General features: G+C 31.4%; 1 protein-coding gene across 1 annotated transcript; it reads left to right on the top strand.

The window, feature by feature from the left end:
* The first annotated feature begins 341 nt into the window (after nt 1–341).
* On the top strand, nt 342–4,295 carry LOC112285908 (serine/threonine-protein phosphatase PP-X isozyme 2). Its single transcript, XM_024527286.3, has 8 exons — nt 342–717; nt 1,653–1,805; nt 2,072–2,134; nt 2,361–2,446; nt 2,658–2,733; nt 3,015–3,280; nt 3,386–3,464; nt 3,774–4,295. The coding sequence occupies exons 1-8, from the start codon at nt 577–579 to the stop codon at nt 3,822–3,824; spliced, it is 915 nt and encodes a 304-aa protein (XP_024383054.1). The 5' UTR covers nt 342–576; the 3' UTR covers nt 3,825–4,295.
* The last annotated feature ends 13,768 nt before the right edge of the window (nt 4,296–18,063 follow it).

Below are 18,063 nucleotides of genomic sequence, written 5' to 3' on the forward strand. Positions count from 1 at the left end.
TTCGAATGTGGAGTGGCAGATGTGAGAGACGAGCTCGCTGTCCCTGGTTTGGAATCGCGTGCCAGGCTTGCGGTTCTTGCAAGAAAAGGGGCCGAATCTTTCCTGTCAAAGCACCGTCGTCGCGGTGTCGCTCCCCCTTTGCGACACCTCCTTGACGAGGACCAGGTCGGTCGTCTTCGTTGAGCCAACATCATCATCCACGGATTGGGTTTCATCCGGCCGTTCCTCAAGCCAAGAGGACTGGAGCCTACTTCCAGTTCGATTCCTCACGCCTGCTGTGCCGCTCTGGTTCTGGAGTTTTGTCACTGTGGGAGTGGTACCCATAAATTATTTCGCTCCGACTGTGCCTCAGGACGGGTATTTGACTTTAGGGTTTCTGTCATTCGAAGCACCGCTGTTACCGAAACGACCAATCGAATTCGTTGTTTGTGCTTTTATCATGTGGGTTTCGTTCCTCCGGCGTGCCTGGTGTTGAGGCACCGACGCACGCGAGGCCGTCCGGATCCCTTAGTGGGTACTGGTTTTTTCGTATTTCTTTTGGTGTGGAGTGGTAGCGGTGGTGATATTTCGAGCGCCATGTCAGACTTGGATCGCCAAATCGAGCAGCTGAAGCGCTGCGAACCTCTGAAGGAGTCTGAAGTGAAGGCGCTATGTCTCAAGGCTATGGAGATTTTGGTTGAGGAGAGCAATGTGCAGCGAGTGGACGCGCCTGTGACTGTACGTTTCTCTGGGGGTAGTTTTAGTTCCCTGTGAGTTTTTTTTTTTTTTTTTTTTTTTTTTTTTTTTTTGGTTTCAGGGTGGAGTGATGTCTCTGCAGATTTTTGCTTTTGGCAGGGCGAAATTGGTCTTCGTGATTTTTACCTGAACCCTCCCCTCACCTAAAAGTATAACCAGTATAATAAATAAAAAAGAATGCAGCTACTGTTTGGAGAGTTTGGGTTTGGACGGAAATGGAATCTTGTGAAGCTTCTGTAAGATATTTTTTTCTCGACGGGCCTATGTCGCTTCCTACTCTAATTCTTTGGGTATCCGAGTTTTCACGAAGTACTATCAACCTAAACCATAACCATAGTTTGTTATATAATTTATTCCGCAATTTTTGTTCTTATATAGCCGGAATTTGATAGGACATCAACTGCTGGGCTCTCTCTTTCTCAGTGTTTGTGTTGTACAACATCTGTCGTGGAATTTCTTGAAGGGTTCGTTCAAGTGATTGTGCGGCACATTTTTTGCACTGTAGCGAGCGTTGGAGCGATTGTGAATCTGAGAAGTACTCATCACACAGCTAGTGTACTGCTAATTTCGCATAATGGTTCTCACAGATTGTTGTGTTGATACATCATATTTGTGTAGTTTGCATGGCCATTCTGTCTTGACTTTCATCTGAACCGTCTTTGTGTTATGGTTCCACATCGTGTGTGCTTACAGTGATTCCATCTCATGCACCTCTCTTCATCCAGACGAGCTCATTCGTTACTGGATTACCTGTTTTGTATGTATTTGTTCGAAATAGTAGCAAGCTCCTGCGGATCAGAATTAGGGTGTCAATTACATGCAGGGAATGCGTGTAATTATTGGGAATAAGCTTTGTTCCTTTTCTGAACGTGTAATCGACACTAAAGTTGTGCATCTGAACACCTTTGACATCACAGATTTGCGGTGACATTCATGGCCAGTTTTATGATTTGAAAGAGCTCTTCAAAGTAGGAGGAGATTGTCCCAAGACAAATTATTTGTTTCTGGGGGACTTTGTTGACAGAGGATTTTATTCAGTTGAGACTTTCTTGTTATTGCTTGCTCTTAAGGTACGGCATTCCCTTTGTCTCATTTCTTTGTATTATTTTAACTGCCATTGAATCATCCTGCTCCTGGGACTTGGTTTGTGGGTTTCAATGCCACGGCAACTTCAATCATAATCAATCTCGAATTACTTTTCTCGTGTATTTTTCCTGAGATGGATTCTCTTGCAGACCTTGGACTTTGTAAATTGGATAGTTGCCAACAGGTTTGCTGGTGCTTGAGGAATGGTTTATTCTTTGTCTTGTCTGCTTGTTATTGAACTTTTGTGTAGGTGAGGTATCCCGATCGTATAACTTTGATTCGAGGGAATCACGAAAGTCGTCAGATTACTCAGGCGAGTCTATTGGCTTTGTTCAGTGCTTGGACTGATTTTCTTCGTATGACTAGCTTTTACGTTTGCATCCTTCGCTTACTGTGTGTTTTGCTATTTTAGAGTTGGAATTGAGAGGGGTATGTGTGTTGGCAATCACTTGATCATATTTTGGAAACATTTTGCAAACTTCATTACTTTTCATCCCATAACGTCCGTTTCCGTTACATGTGGATTTTGATGTTTACAGGTGTATGGTTTTTACGATGAGTGCCTGAGGAAATATGGTTCTATAAATGTCTGGCGATATTGCACGGACATATTTGACTATTTGAGGTTCGTAACGCTCCTTAGGTTGTGTTGCAGAAGCAATAACGCCTGAAGTTTGAAGAATATCACCAAAATCTCCCCTCAATGTGTATCTCGTCATGCTGGTCTTTCCAAATCTTTATGTATGGAAAAAGATTTGTGTAGACTTATCCTTCTTAGTTTCTCGTTGTCGTAATTATGTCTAATTGTTGTTGCGTAATACTTTCGTTCTCTGCAGTCTCTCAGCACTCATCGACAATCGAATCTTTTGCGTTCATGGTGGATTGTCTCCTTCCATTACGACCGTTGATCAGGTGGGTTTGCCGTTTTAGCCTTCTGATTCATACCTTGCTTTTGATGCTGTAGTTAACCTTTTCTTGTGTCCTCTTTAGCGGTTTTGGGTTTGAAGAGTATGTTTTCTCCCGCAATCAGTAATTTTTGGAGATTTCTGGTGCTTGCTGACCTCAGGAAGCACATCCAAGAGAGGAGATGAGGTTATTTTAAGTTCTATGCTCGCCAAGTGTGTTGATGGTATTCCTCTATTGCTTGTGAAAACGGTATTGTAATGGTTGCTGATTGATTTGGTGGTTTGCAGATTCGAACTATTGATCGAAAGCAAGAGGTACCTCATGACGGTGCAATGTGTGATCTATTGTGGTCAGATCCCGAAGAGATAGAAGGTTGGGGACTTAGCCCACGGGGTGCTGGTTATTTATTTGGCGGAAACGTAGCTACTACATTTAATCACACGAATAAAATTGATAATATCTGTCGAGCGCATCAATTGGTCATGGAGGGATACAAATGGATGTTCAACAACCAGGTTGTCACAGTATGGTCAGCTCCAAACTACTGCTACAGGTAATTTTACAGCGAGCTCCTCAGGTCAATCAGTTACTACTAGTTCAGTTTTAGTTTTTTTCAGGTTCAAGACTGACGGACATCATGTGTAATATTTTGGGGCAGATGTGGTAACGTTGCAGCAATCCTAGAGTTGGATGAGAATCTGAACAGAAAATTCACTGTGTTTGAAGCGGCTCCCCCTGTAAGCCCTTATCTGTTCTAGTGCAAGGATGTTGTATAGATTCTTTCAAAATTGCCGCTATAGTCCGTTGTAATATGTATCTCACTTCAAAGCCATTATTCCAGGTCTTCTTGCGCTAAATTATGGTAGTTTTGTACACGAGTGTTGCTTGATTGTTTGTACACCTTTTCATTAATTTATTCGCCTTCTGTGAACAGATTTTTGTCTGTCCATCGCTTAACGTATGCAGATGTATCTGTGCGTAGGAAATGTCTTTATTTAGCTTTATATGCGCTTGGAATATAATCTGACAAGTCTTTGACCCTACAGGAAGCCAGAGGGGTACCATCAAAGAAGCCTGTGCCGGATTATTTTTTATAAAGCTTCTCGGAACCCGATGCTTGTAAGATTTAAACGATGTTACAATTATCTACTTGACAGTTTTCTCGACGTTGTAAACTGGTTTCTGGAAGATTATAGACATACTACAAGGGTTGTAGTCAAGAGAGTTGTGGTATAAGCACGTACTTATACTGACCACTGTGCGCAGTACTCATGTACTTCCCAGCCTCCCTACAGGTCGAAGCTATTTGCTCCAGAAATTAGAACAGTTCGTTCGTACGATATTTATAGCATACAGGAGAGGGGATACAGTGGCTACTTTTATGAACATATTGCTCTAGTTTGAGCTTCAGGGAGATACGAGGTTTCTTGCTATTAAATCGTGATTAGTATACTTCCATTTGGAGCTTCAAATCCTTGTACTTTGGGTTGTAAACTTCTGGCTGGAAAAAGGATCAGCTTTTTTCAGCAATCATGAATATTAATGGTTATGATAGGAATTTTTAGGCATATCTTGTGTATATTTTTAAACGCTTAATGACATAGAAGCACATCACCAAGCGTCTAAATAGAACAGTTCCACTCAATAGAGTCACTCGGGTATGTCTAATAAGGCATTGACTTATTCAGATCACCTTTTTCAAGTACCTGACTAACGTACACAGAAATGGCAATTTCCTTAATTGTACTAGAGCTAGTACGAGCCCTAATCAGGTTTGAACTTGTGTATGTACATAGAGATGTAGCCAATGCTCTCACTTATGGTCAATTTTTGCAAATGTGGCAAAAATTGCATTTGCAGTGATATGTATCACACCCAATTTTGATCTACCACTGTAAGGTTTCATTCTTGCCATTAACATTAGTCAATGTAAAAGGTTAGTGCTAATGAAATTCTTTGTTACACTTCACAGTACACGTGTCTTGGCAAGCCCACAATTTATAATTTGAGAACCTACTTGTATTTGTGGCATTTATCTCATCTAATGGACAAACAATATTTAATTATTCTTTTTGTTATTGATCATTTTTCAATAAAACTAATTAATGTCTTACTTCTACCATTACTTGATTTTTTTCGTATTACTAAGTTGATATATCCATTGCTTTATAACCTACCAATTTTTGTAATATAATTCTTCTATGCCTTCTTTTTGTAGCATTATCATGTAAACATTGACATAAGGCACAAATATTGATTTGGTATCATTCTTATTTCATTTTTTTTTTTTTTTTTTTAGTACCAAGGAAATCAAGTATCATATAACAACTCTCTTTTCAACATTTCTTTTAAGCTTTTTGGTTTTTTGAAGTAGTCTCAATAAATCTCAATGGTAATTCTCTAAAATATCTTTCTTTTTATTAGCCTTTTAGAAGTGTTTTTCTATTAGGTATAAAACAACAATGAATATTAGCTTCAATATTTTTTTCTAAATGAAAAAAACAAGAAAAAATATATTTTAAAATATAAATCATTAGCAATTATAAAAATAGTTTGAAGCATTTTTTGCAATTATATATTAAACTAGTAATTTTAGTAAAACAAAAGGCAGTGTAATCAAAAGTCTTTAGGCTATGTTAACAAAAGGTTTAACAAAAAAAATATGCACTTGTAAAGCAGAAACTATAATGCTTAAGTTAGTACAAATTCAAAAATTTAAGAAAAAACATTGATCCTTAAATCTAAACCTTTAAGGTTTGATATGCCTTTAAGGATATTTCAATGCTTAAGTTACACTTGTAAGAAAGGTATTCTAATTCTTAAATTATACTTGCAAATTAAGTTAGTAGGGATTCAAGAATTATAAAAGAAACTTCTATGTGAAGAACTGTACTTAGAAGAAAGAAAATTTGATATTAAGTCCTATATTTAAACTAATACTTGCAAGGCATAAATTCTAATGCTTGATTCAATAAAGAATATTACAAAGCATATTTTATTTTACCATCAAAAATTAATTTTTACAAAGAAATCTACAATAAAGGCAAACATATGTAGAAGACTAGAGGAGTTCAATTATGATGTCTATTGCTAATTACTAATAAATGTAAGAGCTCTAACTTGTAAGTTTTGCAAAATATGTAATGTGTATGTATTATAGTTTGATATGCCTTCAATTAAAATTGACAATGAGGGCAAGCAACTTGCTAAACTATCAAGCAAATAGTCTATTGAAAAGTATCAATGTTGTAATACATTTGCAAGAATATTACTACAATTAACTCCAAATGTATTGTAAGGTGGTTCAGTAACTTGTTCTTCATGTACACTAGTGTGCTAAAAGTTTGCTTGTCTTCTACTAAATCCATAACTTGCACACAAGCTATCTCCACCAACTTAATAAATTCAGAGAAGTTGAAGGATAGAATGGCATTAACAAAAAATGTTTGTTAAAGTACAATGAATATATAAATCAACATAGATCAAGCTATGGCTTCTTGTGCATAAGAATCATTGTCACCATAAACATAAGGGCCTCATAATTCAATCAAGTAATAGAAATTATAGAATCAGCAAACAATTGAAAAACTAAACTAGTAGCAATCACTTGATTGCCATTTAAAAAGTCTTGCTCAATAATGTCCAAATGTATCTAAAAAAATGAAAACTAGAGTAAATATCTAAAAAGTGAAGCTATTATTGGGAGTAGAAGATGCCTATTGCATCTATTAGTTAGTTTGTTAAGAATTGCAAAGCAAACTCTACAAATAAGTTCATTGTTTTTGTTGTAAGATCATGACAAAACATGTTAAAATCATGAACACAAATTCATAACATAGAAATTAAATAATCACAAGTACATAAATACAAAAATAAACTTTGAGGTGCATATTTGAACTTATATTTGCAAGCATGTTTGACATGTTCAATTAGATTAGATCAAAAAAAAAATTTGAGATGTATTCAAACCTCTCTATGTTTGATTTTCTATACTATGCTCAAATAAGAATGCCTATATATTTAAATATAAGATTTTTGTCTAATATATCACTATTTAAGTCTGGTTTCTATGCCATCTTGATATGCGAATGTAACAAAGAAATAAAAGCTTAAAAAATATAAAATATATTAAATTAAAATATTGATTATTGAATTGTATTAATTAATAAAGATTTCTATTTGATCTATTTAAAGAAAAACAAAAGATCACAAAAAAATATATTTATGGCTTTGACAAAACTTGATGAGTTAATTCAATTACTTGAGTAAAGACAATAGTCTTGTTAGCTCCAACATTGTCTCTACATATACCAAACATATTTTTTTTATTCATTGTAGCAATTTACAAAGCTATTGAATCTAAGTATAACTTTTACAAAAAGACAAAGTATTGAGAGAATATACACTTTGTTAGCTTTAGAATTAAAACCCACCTTGTTTTCACTTGCAAAAGTGTTTTACTACTTTCATATTTATTAAGGTATGGAACTTGGTGAATTGAACATGTTGCTTTGGGTGAGTATAAGAAGAATCTATACATTTCCAACAAGAGGCCTTTTACATTGCATATGATTGCATCTTTGAAAGAGTTTATGAGGCAAGATCAATTTGATAAAGTATATAATGTATTCTATACATCAACAATGCATGGCTATACTAAGTGCATAATATAACCACTATTGCTTAATGTAAATGTAGATACAAATCTAACTTGTATTATCAACTTTTGTTACATGCCACATAAAAAATACCACAAATCAACAATCAAAGATGCAGCAACAACATGTTTTAATTATTATAATTTTTTTGTAAAAATAAAAAATAAAAAACAAAATAAAAATAAAAAAACAAAAAATCTAAACATATTAAAAATTAGGTGTCAAAAAATACTTCATTGTATGTAATGCAAATATAGTTGATATTCTTAATGACTTCTATTATATTTTGGTTGATTTAGATGTATATAACTTCTGTCATCTTCTAATCAACATCATTACTCTAATATTTCTTCAATATTTACAGTACCTTCAAAAATTTCAATACGTGGTTCAAGTTTTCATATTTCAACATTGAACAACCAACTTGCAAGTCATAGAAGATGAATGAAAATTTATCATACTGCTTTGAATGTTTTTTAAACTTTTTTTGAGTTAGTTCAACCATAATCTACGGCTATTACTATGCACATGGCATTATATTCTTTGCATAGACACAATCCTTTGAATACTACCAATTGCTGTTCTTTACTATATCTTTGATGTCTTTGAGTGCTTTATAACATTTGGAATGTTTTGTAAGAATGTTATACTTTACTTTCATTAACTTGTTCTTACTTTTCATCACACTGCAAATCAAATACTTTACAAGTTTAATTGTACCATTTGAAGCTCATGATAATTTTGGCCAAATTGATTTAGTTGCCTATATTTCTTGAAATTGGCTTAATATCTCATAATGTTTGCATTCTAAGGCATGATTTGATAAGATAGTCTTTGATTAAAGTTCATTGTTATCACTCAACACAAACATTATTTCTTTATCTAAAAAATTGATGAATTTATTTCTATCTTCATTAATGATGCATTTATAAGTACCACTATTTTTTTTGCTTGAAATTTGAGAAATCTCTTTTTTATGTTTTTTTTTCTTTATATATATATATATATATATATATATTTTCATTGATATAGATTTAATCTTTAGATAGACATGTGATTGAATGTAAAAAGACATCCTTATATGCCAATTTTGGCAATTGTGGCTTTCTATATTTTTTTTATAGAAACATAAGTTGATGTCTTATAGTAGTAAGTTTTTCAAGGTCTTGTCATTCTTTGCTTTATTTAGAAACAAGGTGTATGGTTGTTTGCATTCAAGTGTAGTAAATAAGGTTGTTTTTTTTTTTTTTTTTTTTTTTATTGCTTAAGTTAAAACATGTTAAAAGTGACCACAATTAATCTCTAGTACAACTATTTTAATAAGGTGCAACCATTACTTTTAGAATCTTTAGAGACTCTAATGACATTGTAAGTATTAGAATCTTTTGTGTTTAGAGATCTACAAGGTTTGGCCACCTTTTAAAATCTAAATTTTGACTATTGCTCCATGGTCTGTTGCCTACATCTTGTGTAGCCATTGCTCTTTAATAACTTGATACATAATTAAAATCTATAAGTCATTTGGCAAAAAAAATCCTAAATCTATTGTATCAACTCAAAATCCTCAACCTTCAATCTTTAATTTTTAATTTTTTGACAAAACTACATTAAAAAGAAAAATTTATAAGTTTCAAATTAGAATGCAAAAACTAGAGAAATTATAAATATTAGAGTGCAAAGTTACTAATTTGTATTCCATTACTATTGCAAGAAAAATTCTTGAGAATAAGTGGTGTAATTTTAGAATAGTATACAAATAAATATAAGAATTATAAGGCATAATTCTAATATATTACAAATTTTGATGAAGCTATGATTGAATTTAAGATTTTTTACATCAATGTAACTTTTTACAAGCAAATGAATAACTTGAATATTCTTCTACTTTGTGAAAGCAATATTAAATTGAATAAAAATCTATAGATCTACTTTAACAAATTTACAAATTGGCTAGAAAAAAAAATTCAAATAATTCAATCAAACAAGTACAACTAAACTTTAAATGACATTTGGCTTCTACCATCAAACTCAAGATGTACTTGCATATCAAGGTTAAGACATTCATAAAAATGTTATCAAATTGAATGGTGTAGATTTAACCATCAATGTCAATAAGAGTGATATAAATGTAGAAGTATTAGCCATGTTTTTATTGGCTTATGTAAACTTGCTGGCACAGTCTTGATATCTTCATGCAAATTTGTTAAGAATGTTAGCAACAAAGACTAAATAAAATGGTTAGTACTTACAAAAAAGTAACTATAATGACATGGATTTTTTTTAAAGAAAATTGAAGCACTTCATTAAACATCAAATTTAGATAAAAAATTTCCAATATAAGAAATGTTGCCTCTTATGGTAAAGTATAATATTTTTATTATAAATTTTAATTTTTAATTCCAAAATATGTTGTAATTGTGATTTTTTTCCTTGTAAAAATAAGAATAATCAATAGTAGAATATACAAGATCTAGTTGAAAATAAGAATAATTAATAATAGAATATATAGGATTTAGTTGAAACTTTATAATTAAGATTCAATTTTCCAACTCTTTTAGAATTAGCTTGTTTCTGTTTTTTTGTTTTTTTGTAAATTTTTTTTGTTGATAAAACTTAATTTGATATAAAGAAATATATAATATTTTAGGATAAACCTAGACCACCTAAGTATTCTTATTCTTTTAATTTTGCCTCAACTTTCTTTTGCAAGTATAACATATTTGAACCTAAGTATCTTATGCAAAGACTTCTTAGCAAAAGACTTCTTTGCGAAAGACTTATAAGAACATATGGCTTACTTCATATTAAATTATACATGAATATCTATTTTTCATAAAACTTTAAAGAATCATATGAAAATAAAATATTTTTTAAAGATATTGAATGAATTTTCTGAAAATGATTTCAATACGTTTATATATATATATATATATATATATATATATATATACACATTTTGTTGATGTATAAAAAAAATATTATTTTTGATAATTTTTTTGTTTTAACTACTATATAGAATTATATTTATAATTATTTATTTATTTATTTATTTATTATATTTTTTATTCATTAATATATTTGATAATAATAAGTATATTTTGAAGAAAGAACAAGAAATAAAGAAATAAAAATAAAAAACCTTAAACATTTTATTTTATTGTATTAAATTTATATTTAATAAATCAAAACAATCATTCTTTAAAGATGTTTCTTTGGCACAAGAGTATCAATATAAGATGATATGAATTTTACAAATATACAACTTAAATAAAATAAAATAAAAAACTTCTAAATCAATAAATGGCTCTAATGTAGGAGATTGAAAATCACATAAGCCATTTTATACTGAAGTGCAGCAATGTTTGCAAGGTTAAATGCTTCTGACAATGTATACTATTATTCAAAATTTTATTTTAAGTGAGACCTAATAACATGCAATTCATAGCCTTCTAAATTGTCTAAACATCTTTTTTTTTATTACTAAGAAGAAGTTTATTAATATTTAATATGTTTGTAGATATAGATATTATTTATAATTAAAATATGACTAAATAAATGAGTATACTAAAATTTCCTAATTTTAATATAAAGGATTAATAATTATTTCTAAATTTATTTTTTCACAAAGCTTTAAAATTTTCAACTTCAAAATTTTGATATTAAAGTATTTTTAATAAAATTTCGATATCAATTCATCAATTATTGTGCTCTCATTGAAATATATTTTTGTCCAAGTAAATATGTGATGAGTTGCTCAATAATTAACATCTCTACATAAGAAAAATACCTCATAAAAATTTCCAAGTAAACTGAAAAGCCACATAAAACTTGCATGAAAACCTTCAAATTCTAAAGCTTTCACCAAAAGGTTGAGAAGTTACATAATTTTCCAAAGTATAATTTTAAATGCTTTGATTTGAAACATTCAATTATTATTTTTTTTTTCCACATCCATCATGATTATATGTGTTTGCTGATTTGATTAAAATCAACATACATTTCATGATGATATTATTAAATTTTCTTAGTTTATTGCTTCTTGTAAAGAATCAAATAATTTAAAAGATGAATATATAAATAAATATTTTTTATATAAATTATCAAAAATATAGATTACACATAGTTAATATGTGTGTGTGTGTATATATATATATATATATATATATATATACAAAATTAGTATAAAAAATACTTGATATAATTAATCATAATAATAGTTTAAATCAAAATCCATGTAGGTTAAAATTTAATTATTAAATTTATGGATATAAATTAATTGATTGATTTAATATAAATAAATAAATAAATAAATAATTATATCTTTAGTTTCAAAATCATTATGTACTTTGTAGCATAGATTTGAATGATAAATAGTCTTTATAATTTTATTGATAATATATATATTCTTTTTGTAATTTCACATATATCTTAAGAATTATTCTTTCATACTCTTCTACCAATTACTTTAGAAATGCTGCCACATTTTATGATTTTGCTGATAAATCTCAAACTTAGCATGCATACTAATACTATCTAGCAAAATTCTATTCAAGAGTAGAGATGTTTGGGCCATGGACAAAAAACCTTCTTTTACTAACAAACACTCCTTTGCATCTAAAAGTCATGTATCAAGAATGCTTTGCATGGTATATATGTTCTATCTAATATCAAGAAATTATTATATTAAAATTAGTTGGAGCAGATGCAGCATGTGGGCTTATAAAGCTCCATATCTATTTCAAAAACTATCCCCTCCAATGCTTAGTTTGGAGTTGAATTTTTTGAGAATGTTTAGAAAGACATAAGAGTAGTAGTAAGTAATACACACACACAAGAGTAATAGTAAGTCATACACAGAAGAGGGTTACTAAGGAGAGAGAGCTTTACACATAAAAATCTATTGATCTGGTTGTGTCTCGTATATAAGAAGAAAAAAGGAGAGAGGATAAACAGTACTTCTCTACTAGACTCTAAATAGTGTAGCTATGGTATTTACTATAGTCTACAATAAATATTATGGAGAGTGCCGGCTACATTTAATGATTTCAACACTCCTCCTCGCTCATCATAATATTTATATAATATAAAATTTGTATAGAATTATGATCTATACTTTTCTGTGATCTTGCAAGATCAATAATTTTTGCTTCATTAAAACCTTATCTAAGAAAACCTTATTGTATTTAAGGACAAAACCATAGATGAAGAAAAAAGAGTACAACATCATTTTCTTTAATTATTTAAAGAGCTCATTAACTTTCTTATTCAAGAAAAGCAAGTTGTTGCATATCAATGCCATAAGTAAGTTGACGATAGTTGCACAATGAGAGAACTTTGGTGAAGAGATCAACAAGGTTATTTGTAGATTCAATTTTTTTAATTATAAGTGTTTGATCAGTATTTAAGTCATGGGTATAACTAAAATACTTTGGATCAATATGCTTTGTCATGTCGTCTTTAATGAAACCAACTTGCATTTGTGTAATACAAGCACTATTATCTTCATGCAAGATAGTTGGAGAATCATCTTTATGAAAATCCACAGGTTGATTGAATGAATTTATCAATTGATCGCAACCAAATACATTCTCGAGATGCTTCATGTAAGGCAATAATTTTTGCATGGTTGGATGAAATTGTAGTTATTATTTGTTTCACTGATTTCCATGATATTGCAGCTTCATGTCTTAAAAATACATATCTTATTTAAGATTTAGCTGTTGCAGTATCAAATTTATATCCTGCATCACAATATCTAATCAATTTTGGATCTGCGGCTTATGTATAGTATAATTCCAAGTCTTTAGTACCTTTTAAATAACGTAATAAATGTTTGATGCCATTCCAATGTTGTAGTGTTGGGCGTGTACTATGTCTTGCAAAAATACTACCTGCAAATGTAATATCTGGTCTTGTAGATGTAGCAAAATACAAAAGTGCTCCAATCGCTACAAAGTATGGATATTGATCTCCCAATATTTCCTCCTCCTCCTTGTATGGACAGTATGGATCATGACCATCACGACTACATTTAACCATTGGTGTGGACAATAGATAAGCATCAATCATATTAAATTTTTGTAAGATTCGTCTAATATACGTTAGTTGGTAGAAAAAAATGCTACCATTTGTTAGATGCATAATCTGAAGACCAATGCAGAAAGTTATTTTTTTTAGTATTTTCATCTCAAATTCATATATAAGTAGGTTAGTAGCTATAATATATATAGATGTAGTGCCCACTAGGTTAAGATTATTAACATATACAGGGATAATCACAAAACCAGTTTTATCTCGTTTGATAAACAAACAAGGGATTAGTAGATCACTTATAAAATTATTTGTAATTAAATAATCTCAAAGATGTTGATACCACATGCGTCAGGATTGTTTTAAACCATATAAGACCTTACATAATTTAATACCATGATATTGTCTCGGAGCGGGTCCATTTGGAGTTCCTATTTCTAAGCCAAGTGGAACTTTCATATAAATATTTGCATCAACAGAACCATATAGATATGTAATTATTACATCTATCAGACGCATCTCAAGGGTGGCATGAACTGCCATTCTAATAATATATCAAAATTTAATTAAATCCATAACTGGAGAATATGTGGATTCATAATCAATGCCGAATTGTTGAGTAAATCCTTGAGCAACAAGAGGAGCTTTATAGCGGATTATTTGACCTTGAATATTTGGCTTGCATATTAATACCATCTTATATCCCACAGGGTGAGATGTAAGAGTGTTTACAATTGGACCAAAGACTTTCCTCTTATACAAAGAGGCATATTCTTCCTCAACAGTAGTCTTCCATTTTGACCAATCAGAGCAATGCATCGCCTCTTTGATGGTTTGAGGTTTAAGATCAACTTCCTTGCAAGAAAAGACTTCAATAATAATAAATGTAAATGATTCATCTCCTGTAATAGATGGTCTATCCCAAATATCATTTGTAGCACAATATAGAATAGATAATTTTTTACTCAACTTGTTCTTATTCCTTCTAATTCCAAGATTATTTTTCATAGGAATTGAAGGTACATTATGCATGGATATATCATCATGAATTGATAGTCTCGCAAGATGAGTGACAATTTCTTGAGAAATAATACTAGGATTAGTCAATTTTATAGCTTTCTTCTTATGTGGTTGCTTATCTAGTCCACAAGTTCTTTTAGTTGTTGTTGTCATAACTTGAGATATTATAGTCAATGACACTACAATATGAGCAGGTGCATTCTGAGCCTCATTAATAGGAACTCTTGTAATTCTAGGTGCATCATTAAAGCCATTAGGTATTTCATCTGCAATCTGTTTTAGATGCAAAATCTTAACAACTTCAATTTCTGCCAAAGATGTCATAGGATCGGGATTCATTGTAAATATTTTTGGTGCTTCAAATATGAGTACTTTATTTCTTTATTGATTGGATACTCCTCCTTGAAGAGATGGGAATACATTTTCTTCAAAACGGTAATTTTGCAAACATGCATGTAATAATGTGCCAGTTGATGGAATAAGAATACGAATAATGCTTAGTGAATCAAAACCAACATATATGCCTTCTTGTTGATGAGCTCCAATGGTACACCATTGAGGTTTTGGTATTGGAATTCAAGCATCGCAACCAAATATTCGTAAGTGAGATACATTTGGAACATGACCCGAAATGAACTCATGTGGTGAAACAATTTCAAGAGAAGAAGGGCAGAGGCGTATTAATGCTGCAGCATGTAAAATTACATGACCCCACATAGATGCAAGTAAATTTACATGAAAGAGGAGTGGTCGGGTAATGAGTTGTATATGCTATATAAATGACTCTGCAAGTCCATTTTGAGCATGCTTATATGGAATACAATATGTCAACCCAATTCCTGTTGCAGTACAATAGTCTTTAAAAGACTTTGATGCAAATTCTTTTGCATTATCCATACACAATGTTTTTATAGGATAATCAGGAAAATATACCCGAAAATGAATAAGCATAGATATAAGATTGACAAACATTGTGTTTTGAGTTGATAATAATGAAACATGTGATTGATTACCTGATGTATTAACAAGGACCATAAAATAATGAAATGGTTTCGATATTGGACTAATAGGATTACAAATATCACCATGCAATCTTTCAAGCATTGGTGGTAATTCTTGTGGAAGTTTCCAAATTGAAGGCCGAATAATCATTTTATCTTGCATGCATGCACGATATAATTCGATAGAATCTACATCCGCATGCTTCAAATTGTGCCCAATTATACATGGAATGATCTTTCTAAATAATGTGGATCTTGGATTTCCCAATTATCCATGCCATAGCAAAATACGACTCTCTATGATAGATGATGCAAAATTAAATATAATGGGAGGTCGAATCATAATTCGATATAAACCATTTTCTGTAGCAAAAGCTTTTTCAACAACTTTAGAGTTCTTTGCAAGAACAAAAACCTCTTTTTTATTTAAAATAGTGATCGAGAGGTGATAATCATTAATACACACATGTCAGTAGCTGAACAAACTCTGAGGTATTGAGGGTGCAAACATCGCATGTTTACATTTTATGATGGAATCGATAGGTAATTTTACCATTGTTGTGCCTTCTTAGAAACAAAACGTATTTGCTCTAGCCATGGTCATCATATTTTTAGTTTGCCAAGTTGAAGATTTTTCAATAAAAAATCATTTATCTGGCAAGATAGTATGTATTGTTGCAGAATCAATGAGCACATCATTTGATTCATCATTAGAAGATTTGTCATTCATATAAGCCTCTTAGTCATCAATACCAATTGAATCCATCGACGCATCTATGGTATAAACTTCATGAGCCTCAGCTCGTAGTTTCTTATTTTTTTTGAATATTTTAATAAAATATTCTGAAGTACGGCACACATGTGTTAAATGTCCAATCATTCCACACTTATAGCAAGAATGCATCTCTGATTTTTATTTTTTACTATAATTAATAGTAGAATATTTATTCTTTCCATATGGGTAGAAATGGTCATGACTATGACTACCCTGATACTTATAAGCATGTTTTTCATGTTTATATAATTTTTTCTTAGATTTTGAAATATTAAGTGCATGAGATTCTAGAACTGTAGTTCCAATAGGACGAGCTTCCGCATTGCACAAGTAAAATTCATTTTGCTTCTCTGCAGGAAGTAGATAGGACATGAGATCAAAATGATTATGAAATTTCATGTTCCTATGTTATTGTACAAGCACAGCAGATACAGGAGGAAATGTAGAGAGAGTTTTCTCAATCATTTCTTCTTCAGAGATGCTTTATCCACATAATCGTAATTGTAAGACAATACTATATATTTCACTATTGAAAGCATTTAAATTTGGAAAATCTAAGACACATAAATGTGTCCAATTATGACGTGCACGTGGAAGGAAAATGGTCTTTTGATGATCAAACTTGGATTTAAGATTCTTCCAAAGTTTTGCAAGATCTTACATATCCAAGTATTGATGTTGTAATGTAGGTACAAGATGACGACGAAAGAAGGATAAGTCCTTCCCAATAAATAGCAGGAAGAATAGAAATACTTATTGTAGGAGATTCTTCAAACATAATGGCATCCGAGAGTTGTTTTGTAAATAAATTTGCTTTTGCCATTTTCGCCCATAATAGATAATTGTTTCCATCCATAGTCAATGGTGGAAATAAAAGAGCTTGAAAATGTTAGGATGCAGTAGTAATAGTTGGAACTATAGTAGAAGTAGTTGAAGATATTAAAGCATTCCTTATAAATACATCTGTAAAGAAAATATAAAATCAAGTTCAAAATTGTGTAAAACGTACCTTAAAATACAAAGTCAAATAAAATGATAAATTTAAACTTGGAAAAAAAATTTAATTATTATTATTATTATTATTATTTTATATATAAAAGAGATTGTGGATTAAGGCAGTAGACCAATAGCAATAGGCAACGGCGGGCGGTAGTAGTAGGGTGATAGGGTGGCAATGATGGTAGAGCACGGTGATGGGCGACAACGACAAGGTCAGCGTCATCGACGGCAAGGTGGCAATGGCAGCAGCGAGTTTGGCAGTAGCTTGGCGACAAGCGCGGGGCATAGCAGGGAGCAAACTAAGATGAAGTTGAGCTGGATCAAATATTCTAAGCAAGTATTCTAAGCAAGAAGGGTAGAGAGTGGAATAAAAGGTCTAAGCAAGCAGCTAATTTGTGAGTGGCCAGCAAGAAGAGCAGCAAGATCATGAGGTAGACATTGAGCAAGAATAGCAACAGGTTTGAAGAGTCATGACTAGAGCAAAAAAAATTGTGATAGTGTATAGAAGAGAGTCATGTTGATAACTTGTTGAGAGTGTTTAGAAAGACACAAGAGTAATAGTAAGTAATACACACACACAAGAGTTGTAGTAAGTCATACACACAAGAGGGTTTATAAGAAGAGAGAGCTTCACACATAAAAATCTATTGATCTGGTTGTGTCTTGTATACACGAAGAGAAAACGAGAGAGGATAAACAATACTTCTCCACTAGACTCTAAATACTATAACTATGGCATTTACTATAGTCTACAATAAATATTATGAAGAGTGCCAGCTACATTTAATGATCTCAACAGAATTCATGACTTGACAAGGATAGGGTCCACCAGTGTGAACGCGTACAGACATAT

The sequence above is a fragment of the Physcomitrium patens genome, chromosome 8 (assembly GCF_059467195.1).
Source record: "Physcomitrium patens ecotype Gransden chromosome 8, ASM5946719v1, whole genome shotgun sequence".
NCBI lineage: Eukaryota > Viridiplantae > Streptophyta > Bryopsida > Funariales > Funariaceae > Physcomitrium > Physcomitrium patens.

What these genes read in the sequence shown, in the direction of transcription:
- LOC112285908 (XM_024527286.3), top strand. Translation starts at nt 577, where the DNA reads ATGTCAGACTTGGATCGCCAAATCGAGCAGCTGAAGCGCTGCGAACCT. An exon ending in GACATATTTGACTATTTGAG is followed by an intron (nt 2,447 to 2,657) that starts GTTCGTAACGCT and finishes CGTTCTCTGCAG; the next exon opens with TCTCTCAGCACTCATCGACA. An exon ending in TGTTTGAAGCGGCTCCCCCT is followed by an intron (nt 3,465 to 3,773) that starts GTAAGCCCTTAT and finishes TTGACCCTACAG; the next exon opens with GAAGCCAGAGGGGTACCATC.